Here is a 24,954-nt window from a genome sequence, read left to right as displayed (position 1 = left end):
TGGGGGAATTATAATGAGAAAAAAAAAAATCACTGGAGTTCTGCTTTAAGTGCAAAGCCCTTGACCGGTTCTCTTTAAAGCTTTACCTTGCTCCTATTTTCCCTGTTTATCTCCTTGCATTGTATAGCACACCTCTTGGGGATTTTTTATTTATAACCACAAAGTAACAGCTTGTGTAAACTGAGCATCAATCAATGCTACACTATAATGGGATTTTACACCAACATTAACAGCCATGATAAATATATCAGTTTGTTACAACGATTCTCGGTCACAAGGCGCTGCTTTCTGTGACTTGGGGGGGCAAAGTCAAAGTAAACAATAGATACCGTTCGCCTTGTGCCAACAATTGCTCCTCTGGAACACAGCTAGGGGCATTCTCTGATACAAGGAAAGCTGAATAGAACACTCCGCACTGACCATGACAATGGCTTTGGTATAGGTCTTGTTATTCAGGCCATTTTGTGTTATGAAAATTGGGCATAGCATTATACACTACTATACCTTACAAGTAAGGTGAGTGAGATTGAAAGTTTTCCCTTTACCAAAATTGTAGCAAAATGTCTTCATTGGAGAGCATAAGAAAAAGAAAATTAAAAGGTACCGAAACCCCAAAAAATATTGCAGCTCTTTAGCCCTTAGATGTGGTGATCCTGCCAGTAACACACCTCCTGTTCTAGGGTGTAGGCAGGTGCAGTACACTTTCTCCACTGCAGGTGGGGCTCTTGGACTGAGTGTGTGACGTTGCCGTCACACCACGATGCACCCACCCACACGCATTGCTCCTCTTGTGTGAAATCCCTGATGTTCATGCCAGTCCTTCTCTATTAAAACTGACCACAATAAGCAGGAGAAAACACTGTGGTCAGTTCTCTAGCTATGCTAGGAACTTAGTGTACTCTCTTCTATTGATCAGGCTTGTCCTGACATACCTCCCCGCTGCACAGCCATTCACTGGGAAGCTTAGTGTGCAGCTGTTTCTGCTCCCCCAGCTCTTATGTAGCTGAGAACAGAGGGAATGTGATCACTTATAAAAAGGGGGGAAAAATTGTTTATAATGTTTTTCTATATCTGTACAGAATTGTTTTGCCTTTCATTACTATTTAAAATGGAATGGGTTGTTTTACAAGGTGATCGTTTACAATCACTGTGCAATTTACAGTGTTTAGCCCCATCCAATCAGTGTATTTCAGTCTGCCATGAACTTTTTCATGCTGTAGGCCATAGGCACGGACACTGCACCTGCACCACCCAGGCACACTAAAATGCGGCTTTGGATGCACAGGGGCTAGATGCATTGTGTGCAAGAAGCCAAAGTCTAGCACAGGGGTAGGGAACCTTTTTGGCTGAGAGAGCCATGAACGCCACATATTTTAAAATGTAATTCTGCGAGAACCATACAATATGTTTAAAACTATTTTTTTTTTAATCGATTAATCTACTAATTTCAATTATAACTGTAATATCCACGTCATCTCCCCCACTGTAATATCCACAGCTCCCCTACGATTGTCTGCTTGCTTACCACTACACAGGCAGGCAGATCCATGAGCAGTTGAGGCGGGTGATGATGATGTCAGCGCGCCGCTCACCTAGGCCGCCGCCGGGTGTACCAAGATGGCCGCAGCTCCAGAGCTAGGCCGAAGCTGCGGCCTTTCCTATGGGCTCAATCCACGGATCGGCACACCATGCAATCCGCGGATTGAGAGGTGAGAGCCAGATGCAGCCATCAAAAGAGCCATAGGTTCCCTACCCCTGGTCTAGCATATCTTGCACATGAACTGCACTTGGAAGAAAACTCTATAGTAGCTATAGCACCTAGCCATTTACCACCTTCTCAACACAGGCCCAGTGGTCACATGACTTTGTTAGAAAATTAAGCCATGTTTTTTAGTTTAATTTTTTCCAGGGAGCAGGGAGGGTTAGAGCTACTCTGTGCCTTCTATTCTTCTACTGGGGCGATTTCCCCTCACCTTTGGTCAGTACAGAAAGTTATAGGAAATGTCTTCAATGGGGATCCAGGCAAAAACTCACTCTTTACTTGGAGCAGTAGCATTGGAAACCCGTGACAAAGTTATGCCTTCCTGTTTGCCTCAGTTCACTGCATTACCACTCTCTTTGGGGCACCCAAAAATGCCCCAGGTCTTTTATAATCCTATAGTGTATACGATGAAAAAATGTGCCCTGTGCCGTGTTGGGTTTAGCTTGAAGACAAGGTGACAACCCTAGGCCAGAAGGGTGTTGTACATAGCTTCCTGAAATCATCACAGCACCCTGCCTCAGTATTCCTTTAAAAAGCCTTCAGTCCTGGTGCAAACAGTTCTTGAGAGGATCTTTGCAATTATCAAAATGCTTTGATGGGTGGATGCCAGTCTAGGGTGCCCACGTGTCCCGGATTGCCCGGGATTGTCCCTTAATTCATATTTTTGTCCCGTGTCCCGGGCACCTTCATTCCGGGACAATACAGTGTCCCGGAATAAAAAATTAAAAAAAACACACCGCCAGCGGCCAGTCCGCCACCCTGTCCTGATAAACATTTGCTGATTTGCCGAACTGGTTGCTAGGGCCGCCCCGCCTCGCATCTAGCAACCAGTGACGTCGGCTGACACAAGGGCACCCTACGGCTGAGTGAGTGAGCGAGGCCTTACCCACAGCTGTCTTGCGCTGAGCAGTGCACCTCCGAGTCCACCAACCGGCGTATCCTCTCCTTCGCTTCTCCGCATCCGACCACAGCAGCAGGGAGAGAGAGAGCAGCCACAGTCACCAGTGCTTCTTCATTCTGTATCTCCTCCTCCTGAGTCTCCTGACTGGTTGTGGCACTGCTGGTAAGTCAGGATCCAGCCTGTGCCCACTGCCCAGTGCCAATCCCCGGGGCCGACTACTCCCATAGCCGTTGCCTACAGCACATGCACATTGCCAGCAGCCCAACTTCTCCAGTTCTTCTCCTAAGCCTCCTCCCGCCCACGAGGGCCATGACCCGACTCCAAGCCGCCAGCCAAAGTTCCAGGTTAGTGTACTCAGTATTTTATGAGAACATGCATTCTTGCAATCATGTATTGCTTTTAACAATGTTCCTTCTAGATACTGTATTGTACTATTCCTTCTAGATACTTTTTGGAACAATAAAATGTCATTGTCGTTATGTGTGTGTATATGTATATATATATATATATATATATATATATATATATATATATATATATATATATATATATATATATATATATATATATATATATATATATATATATATATATATATATATATATAGAGCCCTTTGACAGTGGGGCGTTGCGGGCGCCGGCGGTTAAATGGCTCTGTTTTTATCATTCAGATCAATGGGCAGGAGTGGTGTATACATGAGTTTTTTAACATCCTGCAAGCGTACCGCTCCAGTGTGAAAGCCCTCCGGCTTTCACACTGGAGAGACAGGAACAGCTCTTTACAGGCGCTATTTTACATGTGACATCCTTTTTTCCCCACAAATAAAGCTTTCTTTTAGTGGTATTTGATTGCCTCTGCGGTTTTTATTTTTTACGCTATAAACAAAAAAAAGGAGTGACAATTTTGAAAAAAAAGAAATATTTTGTACTTTTTACAAAGAATTTGGCAAAAAAAGTATCAAAAAACATCTTTTTTGGGGGCGGGCGTGGGTGCGGGGGGGGGGGTTGTCCCTGAATGGCAGTTTGGAAATGTGGTCACCCTATGCCAGTCTGGCGAAGTGAGCATTTCTAGGAAGGGTGCAATTGCAAGCAGGCCACACTAGGTAACACCCTCATGTGATGCTGAGCCTCCATAGTTCATTAAATGAAAGAGGGTGGGTCAGGGGCAGTAAGGCTGGATGTCCTCCAGCCAGCAAATGATACAGATCTATCTGACTTGCTGCAGTTTCTAATGCACAATCTGAGAAGCTTACAGTGTGCAGTGATTTCAGAATAAGCTATTTTAGTACAGGAGAGGAGCTTGTTCAACTGTGCAAGATTGAAGGGAAGGCCAGAGTTCAGCTTTAAAGTCACCTACTAATTTCTTATCTCTCTGAGGGGTTCCAGCAGTGAGATGTCTCCTCTGCACTGAAGGCCTGGCATGGATAGTATGAAGGGATCCTGCTCTGTTGTTTGATGCAAAGGGAGATAAGGAAACATCAAACGTTTAGTGGCAAGATCAAAAAGTCCAAAGAGAATATGGAAGAGGAACATCTCACTCATTATGAAAATCTACAAGAAATGGGCAAAAAGGCATATACAGTAGACTCAATTTTTTTTGGTTGGACTAATGCCCCGTACACACGATGAGATTATTGGATGAATGATCATTTTTTTTTTTGCATGCTAATCTTAGATTGAATCTGATGAGTTTACTAAAGTCACGAAAATTCCCGAATTACAGAAAAAAAAATCTTAAGTGATGTCATGTGTTATGCATTTGTATTGCATTTTTGAACGATAGCTGTACTGATTAACCGCTTTCCGACCGCCTCATGCAGATATACTGCGGCAGAAGGGCGCATACAGGCAGATTAACGTACCTGTACGTGGCCCTTTAAGAGGCGGCTTGCGAGCATGACCACGATCACAGGTCCAGCGGACTCGATGTCCGCGGGAATACCTGCGATCGTCTCACAGTGAGGAAGAACAGGGAGATGCTAATGTGAACAAGTATCTCCCCATTCTGTCTAATCAACCTGTCACTGATCACCGCTCCCTGTAATCGGGAGCAGTGATCAGTGATGTGTCACACACATCCCCTCCCCCCCAGTTAGAATCACTCCCTAGGACACACGTAACCCCTACAGTGCCACCTAGTGGTCAACCCCTTCACTGTCTGTCACATTTACACAGTAATCAATGCATTTTTAATTGCACTGATCACTGTATAAACGTGAATGGTCCCAAAATCGTGTCCCAATCATAATGTCATAGTCCTGATAAAAATCGCTGATCGCTGCCATTACTAGTAAAAAAAAAAAAAATTATAACAATGCCATAAAACGATCCCCTATTTTGTAGACGCTATAACTTTTGTGCAAACTAATCAATAAATGCTTATTGCGATTTTTTTTAACCAAAAATATGTAGAAGAATACGTATCAACCTAAACTGAGGAAAAAAAAAAATTTTTAATACTTTTTGGGGATATTTATTATAGCAAAAAGTAAAAAATAATGTGTTTTTTCAAAATTTACACTATTTTTTTGTTTATAACGCAAAAAATAAAAACTGCAGAGGTTATCAAATACCACCAAAAGAAAGCTCTATTTGTGGGAAAAAAAGGACGTCCATTTTGTTTGGGAGCCACTTCGCACTTGTCAGTTAAAGCAACGCAGTGATGAATCGCAAAAAGTGCTCTTGTCTTTGGCCAGCCAAATGGTCCGGGGCTGAAGTGGTTAAACGAAAATTGTAAAATCTGGCATCGTACCAAAAAAAATGTTGTGCACGTCCGATAGAATAATATCAGATGAACCATCATGATCGACTCTCGAAAGCTGTGTACTAACGATGTGATTATCGCATGATCGTTTCGAAAGCGGTATTTTCCGTACGATTTTCTGATCGTGTGTATGGGACATAACCCTCTAAATTCCATTATGGGATCTTCTTGAGCAGTCTTTCACACCCAGGGTTCCATGGAACCCTAAAAACCCTGTACACACTATCAGAATATCGTACAAAAAAATACCACTTTCGAAGGGATCGTACGATGATCTGATCGTTAGTAAACAGCTGTTGTCGGAAATTTTCCGAAGGGACAAACACGAAAATATTTCTTGTACGATGCCAGATGGTATGATTTTCATGTAATCAGTACAGTTTTTGTCTGAAAATACGGTGCACATACATTATAACACCACAGTTTTCGTAATTTAGTAACCTATTCATTTTCGACAATCATTGGTCCCCTAATCTCATTGTGTACACGGCTTTAGGTTCCTCCAGAGGTTGCTAGAAGTTCCTTGAGTAATGAGTATTTTCTGCCTCTCAAATAAGTAAACAATGCAGCAAATGATCTTTTTAGCTATCCGTAGGGGGGATTCTTCCCAACGACCCCAAGTGTAAGGAGCATTCTTCCAAGTAACCATAACACTAACATACCATTAGCTGTAGATAGTGTAATTATTAGCATGGGTTCCCTGAGACTGGAAGGTTGTTTCAAGGGTTCCTTCATTTGGAAAATGTTGAGAAAGGCTGTTTTAAAGATTCCATAAAAAAAAAAAAAAAACCTAGAAGATATAAAACCAATACTATTCAAATTTGCAGATTATTTCTGCCTTGATTGAAGTTCTCCATTAAGGTTGCAGGAAGGCTTTGGGGCTCATTGAGAGTGATCTCCAGCAGTTTTGGGAGTCCGTCCAAGCTTGCCATGCTAGGTATCTGTCCCAGATTCCTCATTAATTAGGTGTCAGGTTAGCCAGTGCTGATTATTTAATAATGACATCCTCACCGGGCATTTCACATATGCTACGTTCCAAGGCTTATCCTTTCTCTGACAGCCAAGTGTAATTATCTGAAAGATTGAAGTCTTCATTATTTCCACTAATTTATTGAACTCTTAAAATTAATGAACCTTTCGTCTTTTTTAAATGTGCATGATTACCATGGGAACGCCGGGCAAAAAAAAAAAAAAAAATTAGTCATTTCGCCAAAAAGATTGATGAGGAATAAATGGATCTTAAATTATGCAAAATATTTTACACCGAAAAGTCACACAAAAACACGGGGTGGCTGAAGAGGTGATGGATGTTGAAGACTGATAGAGCAATGTAGGAAGAACGATGGGATGAATTTGACAATGTTAGTGTATTTTTTATTGTTAATAGAAATCATTTAAGAGCATATCATGACATGATAGAGACTGAGTGCATAAGTTCTGAGGAAGGATCAAAGAAAAGAAGTGTGAAAAATAGGAATGAGCAAAACTGGGAATTTTTGCTTTGCTTAAATTTTTGTGGACAATTAGAACATTTTAGTAAATTTGCCATTTTACCAAAAGGCATTGGAGTCAATGACGAAGGAACATTTAACTGTATTTAACTACATTTGCTGCGGGCGAGAGGCACAGCCAGGCTATATCACATACAGTACATATAGGCATACCCCACTTTTAAGTACACAATGGGGTTTATTTACTAAAGCTGAAAAGTGCAAAATCAGGCTCATTTCTGCATAGAAACCAATCAGCTTCCATGTTTTATTACAAAAGCTTAATTGAACAAGCTGGGTATACAAGCTCATTGGATTCTATGCAGAAGTGAGCCTGATTTTGCACTTTTCAGCTTTAGTAAATAAACCCCATTGTATACTTAAAAGTGGGGTATGCCTGTATATGTTTTCCAGCTTTTTCCAGGTTCAGTGTGCATTGACCTGCTAATTGGCTATAGCCAATCACAGAACAAAGTCCTGTGTTTTTACAAACACACAAGACTCTGTACACAGAACAGTGATCTGGCTGTTTCATCCCCGTGCAAAAAGTTTTTTGCCTCACGGTAGATGTTAACCTCTTCCCAGCCAGCATCATTATTTCAGTGTACAGTATTCTATCTGATCATTGTATTAGTATCACTAGCGACGCCAGTGTCAGTTAATCAGTTACTATATCTCCTATCAAGGGACTGTTAGCACCAGATTGCCCACCACCCTATTACAGTCATGCTATAAGTCGCTGATCACCTCCATTATCAGTATAGCGTAATGACTGGGGAAAAAAAAAACACTTTTTCAGTGGCTGACCCTTTAAATTAACAAGGCGCCACACAGGACAGATTATCTCCAAAAAAGTCTGTTACAGAATAACTAAAGACTTGGCTGGCCTGCCCAGGATATCATTAATGTTTTGAGAGACTCCTAAAATAATTCTATTTGACATTGGAAGTGTAGTAAGATCTGCAAATTATTATGTATTGAGTCAGGGCTTTGATGCTGATCACCATTTCTGGAGACATCAGATTTTCAAAACATATTAAAGAAAACACGGCAAGAACAGCCCAAGCAAATTATCCGCAGATGGTCAGGAGGGCTTAAAAAAAATTCTTTCAAAAGCTGTTTTATTAATAGAGCTGGAGAAGAGCGGATAATGGCTCTTCTCACTCTTATCATCAACAGCTGTGTAATCTGTATGTGTTTCCTTTGCAGTCTCTGGTGAAGGCCTAATCAGAGTGATGCTTACAGTAGAAGAGATTATGGCACCAACAACCACACCTGGTATGTTCACGTAATTTTTCTTGTGCGCAGGTAACTTTAGTAAAGAATTTTCCGTATACTCTTATGGGGCGTGCCCCAGCGGCCTTTGTTTAGTAACAGCTACTACAATTGGCCATACCTGTAAATTTTGGTTTGACTATCTCACAAAAGATATAAACCAATTTCAACTCACAAGGCAAAGCAAGAGGTCTACTTTAAAATAGGCCTCCCTCCATGAGCTCCAGCTGACCTTGCTTTCACTCCCCAGCAGTGAAGGAAGACTTTATGTAAGCTAGGAGTCACAACCGGCACAGGTCTATGGACTCCCCATGTGACAGCGCTGCTTGGCCCATTGATGTCAGACGGAGTGTGTTTGTTGCTCCTCCGTACCTAGAAGTATTGGGTATTTCTTTCAGCTCCTGTCTCTGAATGGAGCAGCAGGGGAGTGAAAGTAGATGTTGGGAAGGGTGGAAAATAAAGCAAACCTGTTGCTGTCCCCTGAATGGGCACAGATTTGCTTTAAACCCTGAGTGTTATTTAGCTTCACACATTGAACACAATAAAATAAACATTGCCCAGTAAATTATCTGTTAAACAAATTTACCTCAGGACTAGCAGTTTAAAACTTGCAATGCTGCTCTCTCAGTGCTGTTTCCCTGAATTTCTGGTCCTAACAGGAAAGTGTTAAAGTTCTTCTAAAGTCAAGAAGGGCACTCGCTTGCATATTTGGTGGACATGTCCAGTTGTGCAGCAATTCTGGGCTAATGCTTTCTAAATCCTAAAGGCCTCTCCCTCCTGACCCTACCTTCGCATAACTAAATCACTGTTCCTCAGATCTCACGAAAGCACAATTAAAACTTGTGTAGCGCCGGTACTCCTAAAGAGTATGCGCTATGTTTTGTAAATGTAGTTTTTTTTAAGACCGTAGTTGGGTCTTAGGGTTAAATTATGTAAATTATGACTCTGGCATCAGTTTGGCTGGACTATATTGTGTTCTGCCTGGTTATAGGTGCATGTATCACCTTTGACAGGCATTGGAGTGCAGTCTGGTTGGATGCATTGGGTACCAGTCTCTCTCTCGGAGCCAATCAGTGGGTGCGTTGTCTTGCTGTGTATTCCGGGAGAGGGTACTTAAGGTGCTGAGGTCATGTGGTTCTGGGTTCCGGTCCAGAAGTATGTTCTGACTTCAGGGGTCCTCCTGACCAGCCTCCAGAGGCCCTCATGGCCTGGGGTGCGGATCCATCAGTTTCCGAGTCTCGGGACTGGCTAGTCCGAGCTACTGGAGTAACTGGAAGGAGGATTTCAAGGTGGTCCAGTGCAGTCTCGGGTTTGGAGAAGCCCAGCAACTCAAAACGCAACCAGGGGAGGACTGTTCAGAAGAGGGCCACGCACGAGGCTGGCTGCTCGGTAAGAGCCTGGAAGCTGAGCTGAAAGGACACCAATTGAATCCGCATTCTTACGGTATCGCCGGACCAGCTGCAAGATACTGGTACTGTAAGAAAGTTCCTAATTTCATCCTTCGGTTACACCTAAGTTTTTGTGCTAACTTAAAGTTCTACAATCAAGTCTGTGGCAGAGACTTTGTTAACCTTAAAACACCTGTCGGCTGCTCAATTCACAAATTTTTTCCGGCAGTTGAAATATTCAGTTGCGAATGGCTATTCCCTCGATCATCTAGAGAGAGACATTTCAAGTGTCAGCAGTTTCCAAAAAAAAGTGCCTGAGCTTTAGTACCCATACCCTCTATTCCCAACTGAGAGACTGTGTTCTGTTCAACGTTTTATGCAAATAAACATTCCTAAAAAGGGATTCAAGTGTCGGTCTCTGCAGTTATTGGGCCATCAACCTCGGGAACCCCTAGACAAGAACGAGGTGCAGAAGGTAAACGGTAAGCCCAGCAAAACCAGCCGCTCCTTCAGGGATAAGTGCTACACTCGCTATATAAATCTTTATAGCTGCTAAGAAAACTATAGCTAAGGCTTGGGCATCCTCATTATTATGTCTCTTGGAAACTAAGAACAGGGTTACCCAAGCCATGATCCATGGTTAGATTGAGGGCACCATATTTGTTTAGATTCCACAGCACCTGAAAGTTTGTCAGCCTTGGGTGAACCACCAAATTTTGATCTCTCGCTCAGAGAACCATAATTTCTGTATTTCCCCTGTATAGCGGACAGATAACCCCATGCCCCTTGGCAAGCTGGCAGCCTCACACTTTCCCTTCTCTTTCTCTTTCCTCTCTTTTCTTGCTCTTCTTCCCACTTGCTCGTTTTCTGCTCTTTTCATCTTTTTCTTTCCTATATGCTCAGGACATATGGTCCTGGTCATCCGTTTAATGTCTTATATACCTTACCCATTGTACAGAATGTTGCACAACTCTAGATGGCACACGTACCTAGGTTGCATTCTCAGCATTAAGGTAAAAAAGCCCCACTACTATCCCTACCCATCCCCATCCCTAAACATGTTCCTGACTCCTGTCACCGCTCCAGCACTGACTCGGCTCCAGCACTGCTTGCCTCACATCCTGCTTTCAAAGGAGGTATTAAGTCATGTCCTCCTTGAGTCATGTTTTGGAGCAAAAGGGGATCCTTCCCCATATTAGGTGGGTGGCACTGTTTATAAAGTTATATCTGATCAGTGTATATAATCTATGGCTATTTAAATTTAAAAAAAATGTGACCGATGCTCAGCTTTAACATTGTCAGGTGCTTCCCATTTATCCAATCACATTTTATATCATTGTATTTTTCATTTTCTTGCAGCACCCGATCCTCTGCCTCCTCTGGTCCTCTACTGGTCCTCTCCAGATTCTTGGGTTGGGGTTGGAGAAGGTTGGGGAGGACATGACTCAACAATACCGCAGGCAGGAGATGATGTTATTATCCTACCCAGTAAGTACACTAGAAAGAAAAAAAAGTTATAGAAGAACTGAAATTTCAATAAACCATTGCCGTGGGCACACAGACCCTTTATTATGACTATGGCGTCTTGCTGTGGGCTTGCAATTTGTTGCTAATTTACGAGCCACCCAGTATTTGGTTGTAATCTTTCTTTGAATACCGTTTCCTCGTCTGTATCAGGTTATCTCTGGCAGATGGAAGTCACTATCCAGCTTGAAGATGATCAATATGGGGAATATGATTCAAATCATTACCAAAGTAGTTGGCAGACCACTACATGTCCCTTCTGGCAATGATGGAGCAAATTTAAAACAAGAATAAGAAAAAGGAGTTTATCTCATCTGACAGACTGGATGATAAGAAAAACTGAATGCTTTTTAATTTATATTTTTTACACACATTTCCATTCCATTTAAGTGTTTGTTAACCCCAAACAAATTCAGATTCTGGTCCCTTAAAGCATATTACACAGCACAGCGCTTGTGCATATAAACTGTAAAAAAAAAACCCTGTCACTTCCTGTATGGCCTCTCTAAACAGACCATGAAAATCAGGGTTGCTCCACCCTGATCACCGTGGTCAAAGTGCCTTCCTCCGTGATAGGCTGCCCTCTGCTCTCCTCTCTCCCTCCTCCTTCCTGCCTGTCACCCCCCTCTGTGTCTGTCTCCGTCCAGCCCCCACCGCTTTTCTTGTAAAATAAAATTAAAACATTTTCACTGCCAGTCTCTCAGCACACTATGTCACTAGTTTTAAAAAAACGGGCAGTGTAAATACCTAATTTGAGCTGTCTTCAGTCCGGTCATGTGACTTGCGGCCGCTTTACAGCTACGATACACGGCTTCCCGGTGTCTTTTTAAACAACGGGCGATCCGCTTTCACGTAACAGTAAAGACGATCGGGTCCTTTCCCCTCTGAGGCACACCAGCCCCCACTTGTCAAACCTCACTTCCGTCCAATGGTCTTAAATGGGAAACTTTTTATTGAAAAAAAAAAGATTTTTTTTTATTGCTTTTAAGTGTAAATTAACCACTTCAGCTCCGGACCAATAAATACCTTAAGGACCAGAGGTCTTTTTGCAATTTCGCACTGCGCTGCTTTAACTGGTAATTGCGCGGTCATGCAATATTGCACCCAAACGAAATTTGCGTCCTTTTCTTCCCACAAATAGAGCTTTCTTTTGATGGTATTTGATTGCCTCTGCGATTTTTTTTTTTTGCGATATAAATGGAAAAAGAGCGAAAATTTTGAAAAAAAAAGATATTTTCTTCTTTTTGTTATAAGAAAAATCGAATAAACTAAATTTTAGTCATACATTGAGGGCAAAATTTATTCAGCCACATGTCTTTAGTAAAAAAAATGTCAATAAGCATATATTTTTTGGTTTGCGCAAAAGTTATAGCGTCTACAAACTAGAGTACATTTTCTGGAATTTACACAGCTTTTAATTTATGACTGCCGATCTCATTTCTTGAGGTGCTAAAATGGCAGGGCAGTACAAATCCCCCCCAAATGACCCCATTTTGGAAAGTAGACACCCCAAGGAAATTGCTGATGGGTATGTTGAGCCCATTGAATATTTTTTTTTTTTGTCCTAAGGGATTGAATAATGACAAAAAAAAAAAAAAAAATTTTTTTTTACAAAAAGTTGTCACTAAATGATATATTGCTCACACATGCCATGGTTATATGTGGAATTGCACCCCAAAATATATTCCGCTACTTCTCCCGAGTATGGGGATACCACATGTGTGGGACTTTTTGGGAGTCTAGTCGCGCACGGCACCCCGAAAACCAATCACCACCTTCAAGATTTCTAAGGGTGCAAATTTTTGATTTAACTCCTCACTACCTATCACAGTTTCGAAGGCCATAAAATGCCAAAATAGCACAAAACCCCCCAAAATGACCCAATTTTGGAAAGTAGACACCCCAAGCTATTTACTGAGAGGCATGTTGAGTCCATGGAATATTTTATATTTTGCCACAAGTTGCGGGAATATTACAAACTTTTTTTTTTTTGCACCAAGTTGTCACTAAATGATATATTGCTCACACATGCTATGGGCATATGTGAAATGACACCCCAAAATACATTCTGCTGCTTCTCCTGAGTACGGGGATACCACATGTGTGGGACTTTTTGGGAGTCTAGTCGCGCACGGCACCCCGAAAACCAATCACCACCTTCAGGATTTCTAAGGGTGCAAATTTTTGATTTAACTCCTCACTACCTATCACAGTTTCGAAGTCCATAAAATGCCAAAATAGCACAAAACCCCCCCAAATGACCCCATTTTGGAAAGTAGACACCCCAAGCTATTTACTGAGAGGCATGTTGAGTCCATGGAATATTTTATATTTTGCCAAAAGTTGCGGGAATATTACAAACTTTTTTTTTTTTGCACAAAGTTGTCACTAAATGATATATTGCTCACACATGCTATGGGCAGAAGTCAAATTACACCCCAAAATAAATTCTTCTGCTTCTCCCGAGTACGGGAATACCACATGTGGGGGACTTTTTGGGAGCCTAGCCACATACGGGACCCCGAAAACCAAGCACTGCCTTCCGGATTTGAATATAAAATGCTACCAAAAAACCTGTTAGCGATGGCAGGGATCAGGCCTGACTCTGCGATCGCTGCAGTTATGTGTTTAGTGTTTTGTAAGTGACAGTGATCGATCGATACTGCACTTGGGTGGGCTGGGCAGAGGGGCAAAACGCAGGTGCCAGCAGGTATTTGGGCTGATCCCGCTAACAATGCGTTTTTTTGGAACCCTAAACTGCTGGGGACGCTAGTATAGATCTGATCAGATCAGATATTGATCTGTTCAGATTCTATACCACTACGGGAGGTGTATGCTTTGCGTGTGGGTGTTAGCGGTACTGGCACTAACCTAGCGCTGCCTGGGGCGACGCAGACCCTGACCCTAAAACCTAATTGATATCACCCGCCGGGTGATCAGGGGGTTAAACCTTTATTGGGTAATAAATGGTGGGTGCCCTGATGCTATAAAAAACAAACTAACCAGAGTCACCCGTAACACTTATACGGTGATCAGTGGTGAAAGGGTTAACTAGGAGCAATCAGGGGGTTCAAATTTTTATTAGGTAGTATATGGGGGTCCCTGGCGCTATATAAAAACCTGACGGGGAACCTAAATAACTAACTGGCTAACCAGCGTCACCAGTGACACTTATACTGTGATCGCTGGTGAAAGGGGGTGAAAGGGTTAACTAGCAGCAATCAGGGGGTTAAAACCATTATTGGGTAGTATATCGGGGTACCTAGCGCTATAAAAACCTGGCGGTGAACCTAAAAAAATAACTAGCTACCTAGCGACACTAGCGACACTGATGCAGCGTTCAGAAAAATTATCGCTTAGTGACACTGGCAAAAGGGGGTGAAAGGGTTAACTAGCGGAAATCAGGGGGTTAAAACCATTATTGGGTAGTATATCGGGGTACCTAGCGCTATAAAAACCTGGCGGTGAACCTAAAAAAATAACTAGCTACCTAGCGACTGTAGCGACACTAATGCAGCGATCAGAAAAACGATCGCTTAGTGACACTGGCAAAAGGGGGTGAAAGGGTTAACTAGCGGCAATCAGGGGGTTAAACCCATTATTGGGTAGTATATCGGGGTACCTAGCGATATAAAAACCTGGCGGTGAACCTAAAAAAATAACTAGCTACCTAGCGACACATGCAGCGATCAGAAAAATGATCGCTTAGTGACACTGGCAAAAGGGGGTGAAAGGGTTAACTCTAGGGGCAATCAGGGGGTTAAATCTTTATTGGGGGGTGATAGGGGGCTACCCTGGACCTAACACTAACTGTCCTGACAGTTTTTACTGTCACAACTGACACTGAATGCATTGATCAGTAAAGAAATGATCAATGCAATCAGTGACACTGTGACTGGGGGGGGAGGGGGGGGCGGGGGGGGATCGGGGGGCGATCGGGGGGGGGATCGGGGGGGGGGTTTGTGTGCCTGTGTGTACCTACATGTCAGTGTAGTGTTGGTGCACACTTACTTTTACTCTTCTCCTCGTAGTCCGGTCAAAAAGACCGCCCCGAGGAGAATGACATCACTTCCTCCTTCCTGTGTAAACAATACACAGGGGAGGAAGCTTCTCATTGGCCAGGAGCGATCCAGAGGGGGTGGCCGAAAACCAACGGCCATCCCCTCATCACGGAGCGCTCCTGGACCGAATCGGACCGCCGTAACCAGCGGGAGGGGGTCCGATCGGACCCCCCACCCGCTGGAAGGCAATCACGTAGATGTACGTGATTGTGCCTGCCTGTGCCATTGTGCTGACGTACATTGGCAATACGGCGGTCCTCAAGTGGTTAAAAGCAGATCTCACATTAAAGAGGTCCTGTCATAATTTTTTTCTATTACAAGGAATGTTACCCACATTTTCTTTTTTTAAAAAGACAGTGTAAAAATAAAAAATAAAAAGTAAAATAAATAAGAACATTTTTTTTTAATTTAAAGCTCCCCGTCCCACCAAGCTCGCGCACAGAAGCGCGCCCGCATATGAAATGCTCAAACCACACATGTGAGGTATTGCCGTGATCATTCAAAATTCAATTCAAAACTGGTAACCTGTAGAAATTTTTAAACGTCGCCTATGGAGATTTTTAAGGGTCAATGTTTGTCGCCACAATTTTTAAGCATGACATGTTGGGTATCAATTTAATTGGCCTAACATTATCTTTCAAAGTATAGCAAAAAAATGGGCTAACTTTACTGTTGTCTTATTTTTTAATTAAAAAAAGTGTAATTTTTCCAAAAAGACCGCTGCACAAATACGCTGTGACATGTATCACACAATCACCATTTTGTTCTCTAGGGTGTCTGAAAAAAAAATATTATGTTTGGGGGTTCTAAGTAATTTTCTAGCAAAAAAAAAAAAGATTTTAACTTGTAAACAAATTTGAAAAATAGGCCTGGTCTTTAAGTGATTAAATGATAGTTTTTGCGCCTTGAGTTTGGCTTAAAAATTCAGTTGAGCGGTACAGCTGAAAGTTGGTGTCTGGTCAAATTTTAGGTGTGCAGCATTTTTAGAAGACATGCTATAAAATGTAGTATGCCAGTAAATGGTCATTGTTTTTTTTTTTATTACTTTATACAGGGATCATCATTGTAATATGCGATCATAGAATCATAGTGTAAAAGAAAATCCTGATCACTTCCCCAAAGCAGTACACTGCCACTATGATGATGCTGTACTGCTCTGGTGACAGTATGTTAAAAAATAGTAAAAAAAAAAAAAAGAAAATTGTTTAAAAAAATGTAAATCAAATTATACACTGCCTCACCAGTCATATGGTGACATTGTACCTCTCTGATCAAGGTATGTAAAAAAAAAAAAAAAAAATGTGAAAAAAAACACATTTTATTTATTTTTCTTCGTTTTCCAAAATAATGTGATGAAAAATTATAACAAAAATCTCACCATGCCTCTTCCTAAATACCTTTGGATGTCCAAAAAGGGGTTATTCTGGGGGTATTTGTACAGTCCTGGCAATTTAGGTCCTCGAGAAATAAGGCCATCAGTACATCAGGATTGATCAATTTTCAAAAATGCATACCATAGTTTGTAGACTCTATAACTTTCACACAGAGTAAGTAATATACATTGATTTGGTTTATTTTTTTTTTACCAAAGAAATGCGACTGAATGCATTTTATCCTAAAATTATGAAGAAAGATTATTTATTTGCAAAATGTTAAAACAGAAACTAAGAAAATCATGTTGTTTCAAAGTTTTCAGTATTTTTTCACTTATTTTTCACACAAAAAACAAAAAACTGTGTTGAGTAAATACCACCAAAAGAAAGCTCCATATGTCTCAAAACAAATGATAAATATATAATTTATAAAAGTGACAGCAGAAAAAGTGGTCCATCGAGTCTAATCGTTTTTTTTTACGTTAACTTTTTTGTCCGAGTATAAATCTGTTTGTCCCAAGCATGTATGAAGCCACTTACTGTTGACTTGCTCACTACCCCTGCTGTAAATCTATTCTAAGCATCAACTACCCCTTCAGTAAAATAATACTTACTTAAGCCCCATACACACGATCAGAAATTCTGCCAGCAAAAGTCGGATGTGAACTTTTGGTCAGAAATTCCGACCGTGTGTAGGCTCCATCGGACTTTTGCTGGCCGAACTCCTGTCAGCAAAAGATTGAGAGCAGGTTCTCTATTTATCGGTCGGAAAAAGTTCCGATCGGAAATTCCGATTGTTTGTACAAATTCCGACACGCAAAATTCCTACGCATGCTCAGAAACAATTTGACGCATGCTCGGAAGCATTGAACTTCATTTTCTCTGCTGGTCGTAGTCTTGTACATCACCGCGTTCTTGGCGGTCGAAAGTTCAGAGAACTTTTGTGTGTATGCAAGCCAAGCTTGAGCGGAATTCCATCGGAAAAACCATCCAAGTTTTTTCCAACGGAAAATACGCTCATGTGTAAGGGGCATAAGATTCGTTTTGAACTTTCTTGCAGTTAGTTTGAGGTCATGTTCCGTGTTCTTGATCTTCGTTTCATATTGAAAATACTGCCCTGCTGAACCTTATTCACCCCCTTGAAGTATTTGAAGGTTTCAATTGTGTCTCCTCTTTCATTTCTTTCTTCCAGACCAGTGGCAGCTGGTGAAGTTTTAGGATGGGGGGGGGGCGCCAGCCCCCCCTTCCTTTTTGACCCCTCCCACTTCCTATAAGCCCCACTCCTTATAGAATCCACCCACTCTGTCCTCTGTATTCCACTTTCTTCCACCCATAGTGTCAGGAGCATACAGCTCAGCATCACAGGACAGAGTATACAGCCCCAGAATCACAGGACATATTATACAGCTCAGCCTCAAAGATATGGTATATAGCTCAGTATTACAGATACGGTCAGCATCACAGATAGTATATAGATCAGCACCACAGATAGTATATAGATCAGCACCACAGACAGTATATAGATCAGCACCACAGCTAGTATATAGATCAGACCACAGCTAGTATATATATCAGCAGCACAGATAGTATATAGATCAGCACCACAGACAGTATATAGGTCAGCACCACAGACAGTATATAGGTCAGCACCACAGACAGTATATAGGTCAGCACCACAGACAGTATATAGGGCAGCACCACAGACAGTATATAGGGCAGAACCACAGACAGTATATAGGGCAGAACCACAGACAGTATATAGATCAGCATCAGACAGTATATAGATCAGCTCCATAGGCAGTATATAGATCAGCACCACAGATAGTATATAGATCAGCACCACAGACAGTATATAGATCAGCACCACAGACAGTATATAGATCAGCACCACAGACACTATATAGATCAGCACCCCCCCCTCCCCCGTTGGTTACTCGCAGCACTGTCACAGCACACTCCTGCCCCCCCCCCCCCCAAACAGGTGGCTCACGGCACTTAGCAGAGTTTCTCCTACCCTGCGCAGGAGTTTCGGCACTTGCCGGTGTGCCCTCTCCTCCTCTCCTGTGTCTCCTCCAGGCAACTTCCTCCGCTCTGTCCCACGGCCACCAAAATGTTGGGCATCCAATAGGGATGCCTGCTGCTTTGGCCAATGGGGAAACAGGTCTCACTGACCTGCCCCCTGATTGGCAGGGAGACACTGTGGTGTGAAAATAGCGAATATTCATTTGCTATTGTAACACATTTGGGTGGGATCAGGGCACACTCTCTTTGCTCCAAGCCCACCCTATCGTGAAGCCTCTGGCTCTAATCATGTTCTTCAAAAAAAATACATCCCTTCCTCCCCCACATAGGAATCTATGAGTCCAGCATCCTGAAAGGGGCCGGGAGCATGGATAGGGAGGCGGTAGCAGGGATAGGGGGGCAGCATCCGTGCGCCCACAATGCATGGGGCGCCATTGCTCCAGACTGAACATATTAGGCCTTATTTAAACCTGAGTGATTTTCTGCTTGCAGCTTGTAGCTCTAAAACTCTCAATAAGCCAAATCCCATTAATTTCAATAGCCCCTGTTCATATCTGAGTGTTATGTCACCTGAAGCTCAAAAAAGAGCTTATTTTTGGCAGATTACAAGCATTTTGTACCCCATAGACTTCAATAGAAATGCCTGACTTGAGCATTTTACAAGAGTTTTCTGCTCAAATAGCAGCTCTCCACCCCTAATTTCCTCTCCCTCTCCTCCCCCAAGTGCATTCTATTGGCTAAACAAATACGCTTAAACTGTAAAACGCTTGTATTACACCTCTAAATACCTTTAAAAAAAGCTTGTAAAGCTGCAAAAAAGCTTTAAAAATGCCTGAAAAACACCAGTAAATTGATACGCTCAGGGGTGAATGGAGCCCTAAGTCACTCTTGATATGTTTTTTTTTTTTTTTTTCCAAACAAGTTTTATTGGAAAAAAAGGATAAGGGAACATAATACAAATGTATTATAGTATTAGCAAGAGTCATATGATGATATAACAAGTCAATAAGAGAAAATAGGCAATAACCATGAGTTAAAGAGGGATTCCACCTGCAAAAAAAATATTAAAAGCCAGCAGCTATAAATACTACAGCTGCTGACTTTTAATAAATAGACACTCACCTGTCCCGGGGTCCAGCGATGTCGGCAGCCGAGACCGATCGATCGCTCTAGTCTCGGCTGCTGCCGTCACCATTCTAGGTGAGGGAATCAGGAAGTGAAGCGTTGCGGCTTCACTTCCCGGTTCCCTACTGCGCATGCGCGAGTCGCGCAGCACACTAGGAGTGGTCCGTGCTGTCTCTGAGACCCGTGTGTGTCCCAGCAGATAGCGTGGTGGGACAGGAAATGGCATAGACTCCCAGGGGAGTCTATGCCCGGAAGTGGGTGCAAATACCTGTCTTAGACGGGTATCTGCACCCCCCTCCCCCCTGAAAGGTGCCAAATGTGAAACCGGAGGGGGGGAGGGTTCCGATGAACGGAAGTTTCACTTTAGGGTGGAACCCCGCTTTAATATGTCAAAAAACAATTAAACATTGAATTCTGGTATGTAGAATATTATTGGGTTTCATTAACCACTTAAGCCCCGGACCATTTTCCTGCTAAAGGGTCAAGCCCCTTTTTGCGATTTGGCACTGCGTCGCTTTAACTGACAATTGCGCGGTTGTGCGACGTGGCTTCAAAACAAAATTGATGCCCTTTTTTTCCCATAAATAGAGCTTTCTTTTGGTGGTATTTGATCACCTCTGCGTTTTTTATTTTTTGCGCTATAAACAAATAAAGAGCGACAATTTTGAAAAAAACGCATTCGTTTTTACATTTTGCTATAATAAATCTCCCCCAAAAATATATAAAAAAACATTTTTTTTCCTCAGTTTAGGCCGATACGTATTCTCTTACATATTTTTGGTAAAAAAAAAAATCACAATAAGCGTTTATTGATTGGTTTGCGCAAAAGTTATAGCGTCTACAAAATAGGGGATAGTTTTATGGCATAGTGAGTGATAACTAAATATCTATATAGAGGAATCAGGTCCTTGTTCCTCCTGCTGGTTACCCCTGCAATGATAACCAAAGATCTATATAGAGAATCAGGAACTCTTTTCTCCTGCCGGTGACCCCTCTAGTGATAACTAAAGATCTATATAGAGAAATCAGGAACTGTCTTCTCTCGCTGGTGACCTCTCTAGTGATAACTAAAGATCTAAGTAGAGCAATCAGGAACTTTTTTCTCCCACTGGTGATCCCTCTAGTGATAACTAAAGATCTATATAGTGGAATTAGGAACTCCCTTCTCCGGCTGGTGACCCCTCTAGTGATAACTAAAGATCTATATAGAGGAATAAGGACCTTGTTTCTCCCGTTGGTAACCCCTCTAGTGATAACTAAAGATCTATATAGAGGAATCAGGAACTCTCTTCTCTCGCTGGTGACCCCTCTTGTGATAACATAAGATCTAAGTAGAGCAATCAGGAACTCCTTTCTCCCACTGGTGATCCCTCTAGTGATAAATAAAGATTTATATAGATCAATAAGGAACGCCTTTCTCCCGCTGGTGATCCCTCTAGTTATAACCAAAGATATATATAAAGGAATCAGAAGCTCCTTCCTCCTGCTGGTGACCCCTCTAGTGATGCAATCTAGAATTCTATTTGATGTACCCACTTCCTGGTCACACTGTTTACTCATTTTGCAATCATTTGAAATAAGTACCCCCAAATATTTTCCTCTGTAGTGCTGAACACCGTATCCCCAATGTTGTACTCTCTCAAGGGATTATTTTCTCCTAGGTGCATTTGGGTGCATTGTTGCATGACTGAGTAATTGGTATTCAAAGTGTGACAGCAATGAGAGCTTAAAATAGGTCCTGGGCAGGAAGGGGGTGAAAGTGTCCATTAAAGGGATTAATGCATGTATGTGAAAACACGTTATGTTGTGTGTTAAGTGTTAAAGCGGGATTGCACTGTGGAAAAAAATATTAAAAGCCAGCAGCTACAAATACTGCAGCTGCTGACTTTTAATAAATGGACACTCACCTGTCCCAGGGTCCAGCGATGCCGGCAGCCGAGACCGATCGATCACTTGGCTCTCGGCTGCTGCCGCCACCATTCTAGGTGAGGGAATCAGGAAGTGAAGCGCTGCGGCTTCACTTCCCGGTTCCCTACTGCGCATGCGCGAGTCGCGCAGCGCAATAGCAGTTGTCCGCGCTGTCTCTGGGACCCGTGTGTGTCCCAGCAGACAGCGCGCAGGGACAGGAAGAGGCATAGACTCCCGAGGGAGTCTATGCCGGGAAGTCGGTGTAAATACCTGTCTTTGACAGGTATCTGCACCCCCCTCCCCCCTGAAAGGTGCCAATTGTGACACCGGAGGGGGGGAGGGATCCGATCAGCGGAAGTTCCACTTTAGGGTGGAACCCCGCTTTAAGGCTCTCTATTCATTTGAATGAGATTCCTAACACACCGAAAAAACACACACATACTATTTATTGTAAAGCTGCAAAACTGTGTGTGGTAGTTAGTACCTCAGGAAGAATGGCAGACACCCCCCATCACATTTAACAAGAAGAGCCGAAAGTGACACTGCTATTTCGCCGACATGGCAATGGACTTAACCAAAGCGTGCCTTAAGAAAGCATGAGTTTGTACCTTGGAAACGGTCATTGATTGGTGGATTTATAGGTGGATTTTGGCTGAATGTCATGATCAAGAAAATTGGAAGCTGCTCTCAATATTTCTTTGTGGGAAAAAATATTTTTGTAATACATTGCACCATGGTAGTGGGATACCATGCATGGTGGTATGCTGCAACAGAGTTGTGTTTGTAAGCTGCCTTGGGTTCAATTAGGAATAAATGGCACTACAGTGCACTAAGACGCACAATATTATAGTGCAACAATTTAAACTCAACCTAACAGTACCCTTCACTGAAAATAACTTTTTTGACACCATGCCAGTCTGTTGCAGTGTGTTCATGCCTTGCGTTAATGTGTATTATGTTAAAGCAGTATTAAACCCAAAACCAATAATGTATTATATTGCAGCTTACCAATCATTAGATGAGGTGGCTGCATTCATTCTCTTTTTTAGGCTTTTTTTACCCCTCTGCTTTCACCTGGTGATCTGACCAGTAAGACATCTCCTGTATTAGTGTGCCCCTGCTCTGGATGAAGGAGCACAGGGGTCACATTTGGACACCCACACTTTTCATATAGTGTGGGTGTGACGTCAGGTGTTCAACAACTTTTGACCATCTATATTATCTGTTACAGTCACTATAGGTTTTCTTTAAGCTTGCCTTTTGCATACAGCAAAAAAAAAAACATATTTTCAAAGGCTAAAGATTCAAAGACTAAAAAGAAATAAGTTTTTATTAAACTTTATCTCCTCTTTCTCTTTCGACTGGTCCATCCCAACCTGCAAACTCATAAACTTTCTCTTATCGCTGACATCCAACCGGAAATCTCTCTCCTTGTTCTTGTGCTTTGCTGGGCAGCTGCCATCTGCACGCAGATAATGAAACAGTCTAATTTCTGAAAGCTTCCTAAAGCCCCCCGAATGGAAGATGCATTTTCAGATTTTCAAAAATGACACGTTTCTGACACCAGACACATCGACTGGAATGAAAATATGTTCTAATTCTGAGCGAAAAGGAATGTTGTTTTGAAGGGTATAGATATGATATCATGTAGCCTTGGGCAATTTTTCTTTCTTTTTTTTTTTTTTCTTTTTCTTTTTTTTTTTTTTTTTTACTGTTGGAATCCACTCTGTTATTCATTTTGCGTTTTTCTTTGAACTTTCTCTGTTTGAAGAGATGAATGCCAAAGTACTGTATCTTACATAATGGCTCTTGTGTTAGACCTGATTTCCATTGAATGGCATGCTATGATGTTTTATATAGAAATAAGGCTGATCAAAGGCATTTGATGTCGGAGCCGCAGTCATTAGTGGCTTCTCAAACTCGCACGCTTAGCATTTGCTATGTACCTGTGAATTATCATATTAAAACAGGTTTTTGTCTGTAATTTTCTTTTCTTTATTTTTATTATTTTTTTTTTTTTTTACTGTACCTATATGAGCCGTTGCATCAGGAGTGATGAACAGATCACACTGAATGAATTTAGATTTGATTTGGTGCATTTTGTTTCCCCATCACAAGATCTCGTCAACTAATATGCAATGCTTCTTTTGTGTTGCACTCAGCTTCTAGAACTCTTTTCCCTCTTCCAGGCTGTCCATCAGAATCTTTACTTTGAAATGGGTTGAGAAAAGATGTACAGGCTATGTTTAAAGAGAACTGCACATATACTATATGTTGGTGCAAATTAATAAGATAACTAATGAATAAAAGGGAATATAAGGCAGTATTTTTAGCTACAGAAAAGTGTGGTTTATAACTGGCCAGCCTTCCTCAACGCGTAGCACCAGCAAAGCCAAACTTATAAGAGGGCAAAAGAAGCGATTGCCCTGGGCTCTCTGCTAGAAGGGTCTCCCTCTAATTAAAAAATGTGTTTCTTTTTATTAAATTTCAACTTTTGAGGCAATTAAAAAAAAAAATTTAAACAAACTTTGGTGGCTGAAGTGATATAGCAAGCTTGCACCCTTAACCCTTTTCTGACCGTCCAACACATATGTCCGGCAGCAAAAACAGATGTAGTACTCCTTTTAGAGAGTCCACTCCCTTGATGATGTCAGTGCATGGAGTTTTGTACACTTTATTATATGGTGTGGGTGGAACCCTCGGCAGAAGGTAGATGGGACTTTGCTTTCCCTGATCTACAGAACGTAGGTTTATATTTTGGATGAGTGGTAGACCTGCTGGAACATGGCCCAGGAAGAGACTCAATGTAAGGACTCATTGCTGGGGGACTCACAAAAAAGCATTTAGGAAGATGGCTAGATATTAGGAGTTTGAGTTGTTGGCAGTAAAATGTTTTGCACTTTATTTCTGAAGATGTGGATTTGAGAAGTTGACGTAACCTGTTATTGCCTTTTGATGTTCTCTACAGTATTTAACAAGGTGGGCCTTGTGCCAGAAAACTGAGTACGGTTATGGGAGTGGGACTCAGGCCTGAAGTGAGTCGGACAAAAAATGGCGGAGTAGCCCTCAAGGACAAATGTATGTAGGCATAGAACACACCCCATGCCATGCCCACCCCTCAAAGGAGAATTTAAAAAAAAAATAGTTAAACCCACAAGTGCTTTTTTTTACCACTTCTATTCCTTTATACTGGCTTTTGACATTTAAAAATTCAGCCATTTAGAATTAGGATGAAAGGTTTAGCACTGTAAAACACTATTTGAAAGATAGTGAATTTTATATAAAACCATATTAAGACCAAAATGAGGGACACATGAGAGAGTACAGAGGGACTTTGTTCCAAATCAGGGACAGTCCCTCA

The 24,954-nt window shown here is 42.0% G+C and overlaps 1 protein-coding gene across 2 annotated transcripts in view; it reads left to right on the top strand.

Moving 5' to 3' along the window:
• PKHD1 (PKHD1 ciliary IPT domain containing fibrocystin/polyductin) overlaps positions 1-24,954 on the top strand; it is a 975,887-nt gene that overhangs the window by 642,225 nt on the left and 308,708 nt on the right. For both annotated transcript variants that reach the window (XM_077489019.1, XM_077489018.1), the window contains 2 exons: positions 8,127-8,195; positions 10,940-11,068. In XM_077489019.1, the coding sequence (XP_077345145.1) occupies positions 8,127-8,195; positions 10,940-11,068 (198 nt within the window). The remainder of the gene's footprint in view (positions 1-8,126; positions 8,196-10,939; positions 11,069-24,954) is intronic.

Source organism: Lithobates pipiens, unplaced genomic scaffold, assembly GCF_037356315.1.
Source record: "Lithobates pipiens isolate NorthernLeopardFrog02 unplaced genomic scaffold, aLitPip1_a1.2 Scaffold_18, whole genome shotgun sequence".
Lineage (NCBI taxonomy): Eukaryota > Metazoa > Chordata > Amphibia > Anura > Ranidae > Lithobates > Lithobates pipiens.
This window is presented reverse-complemented; position numbering and strand designations above follow the sequence as displayed.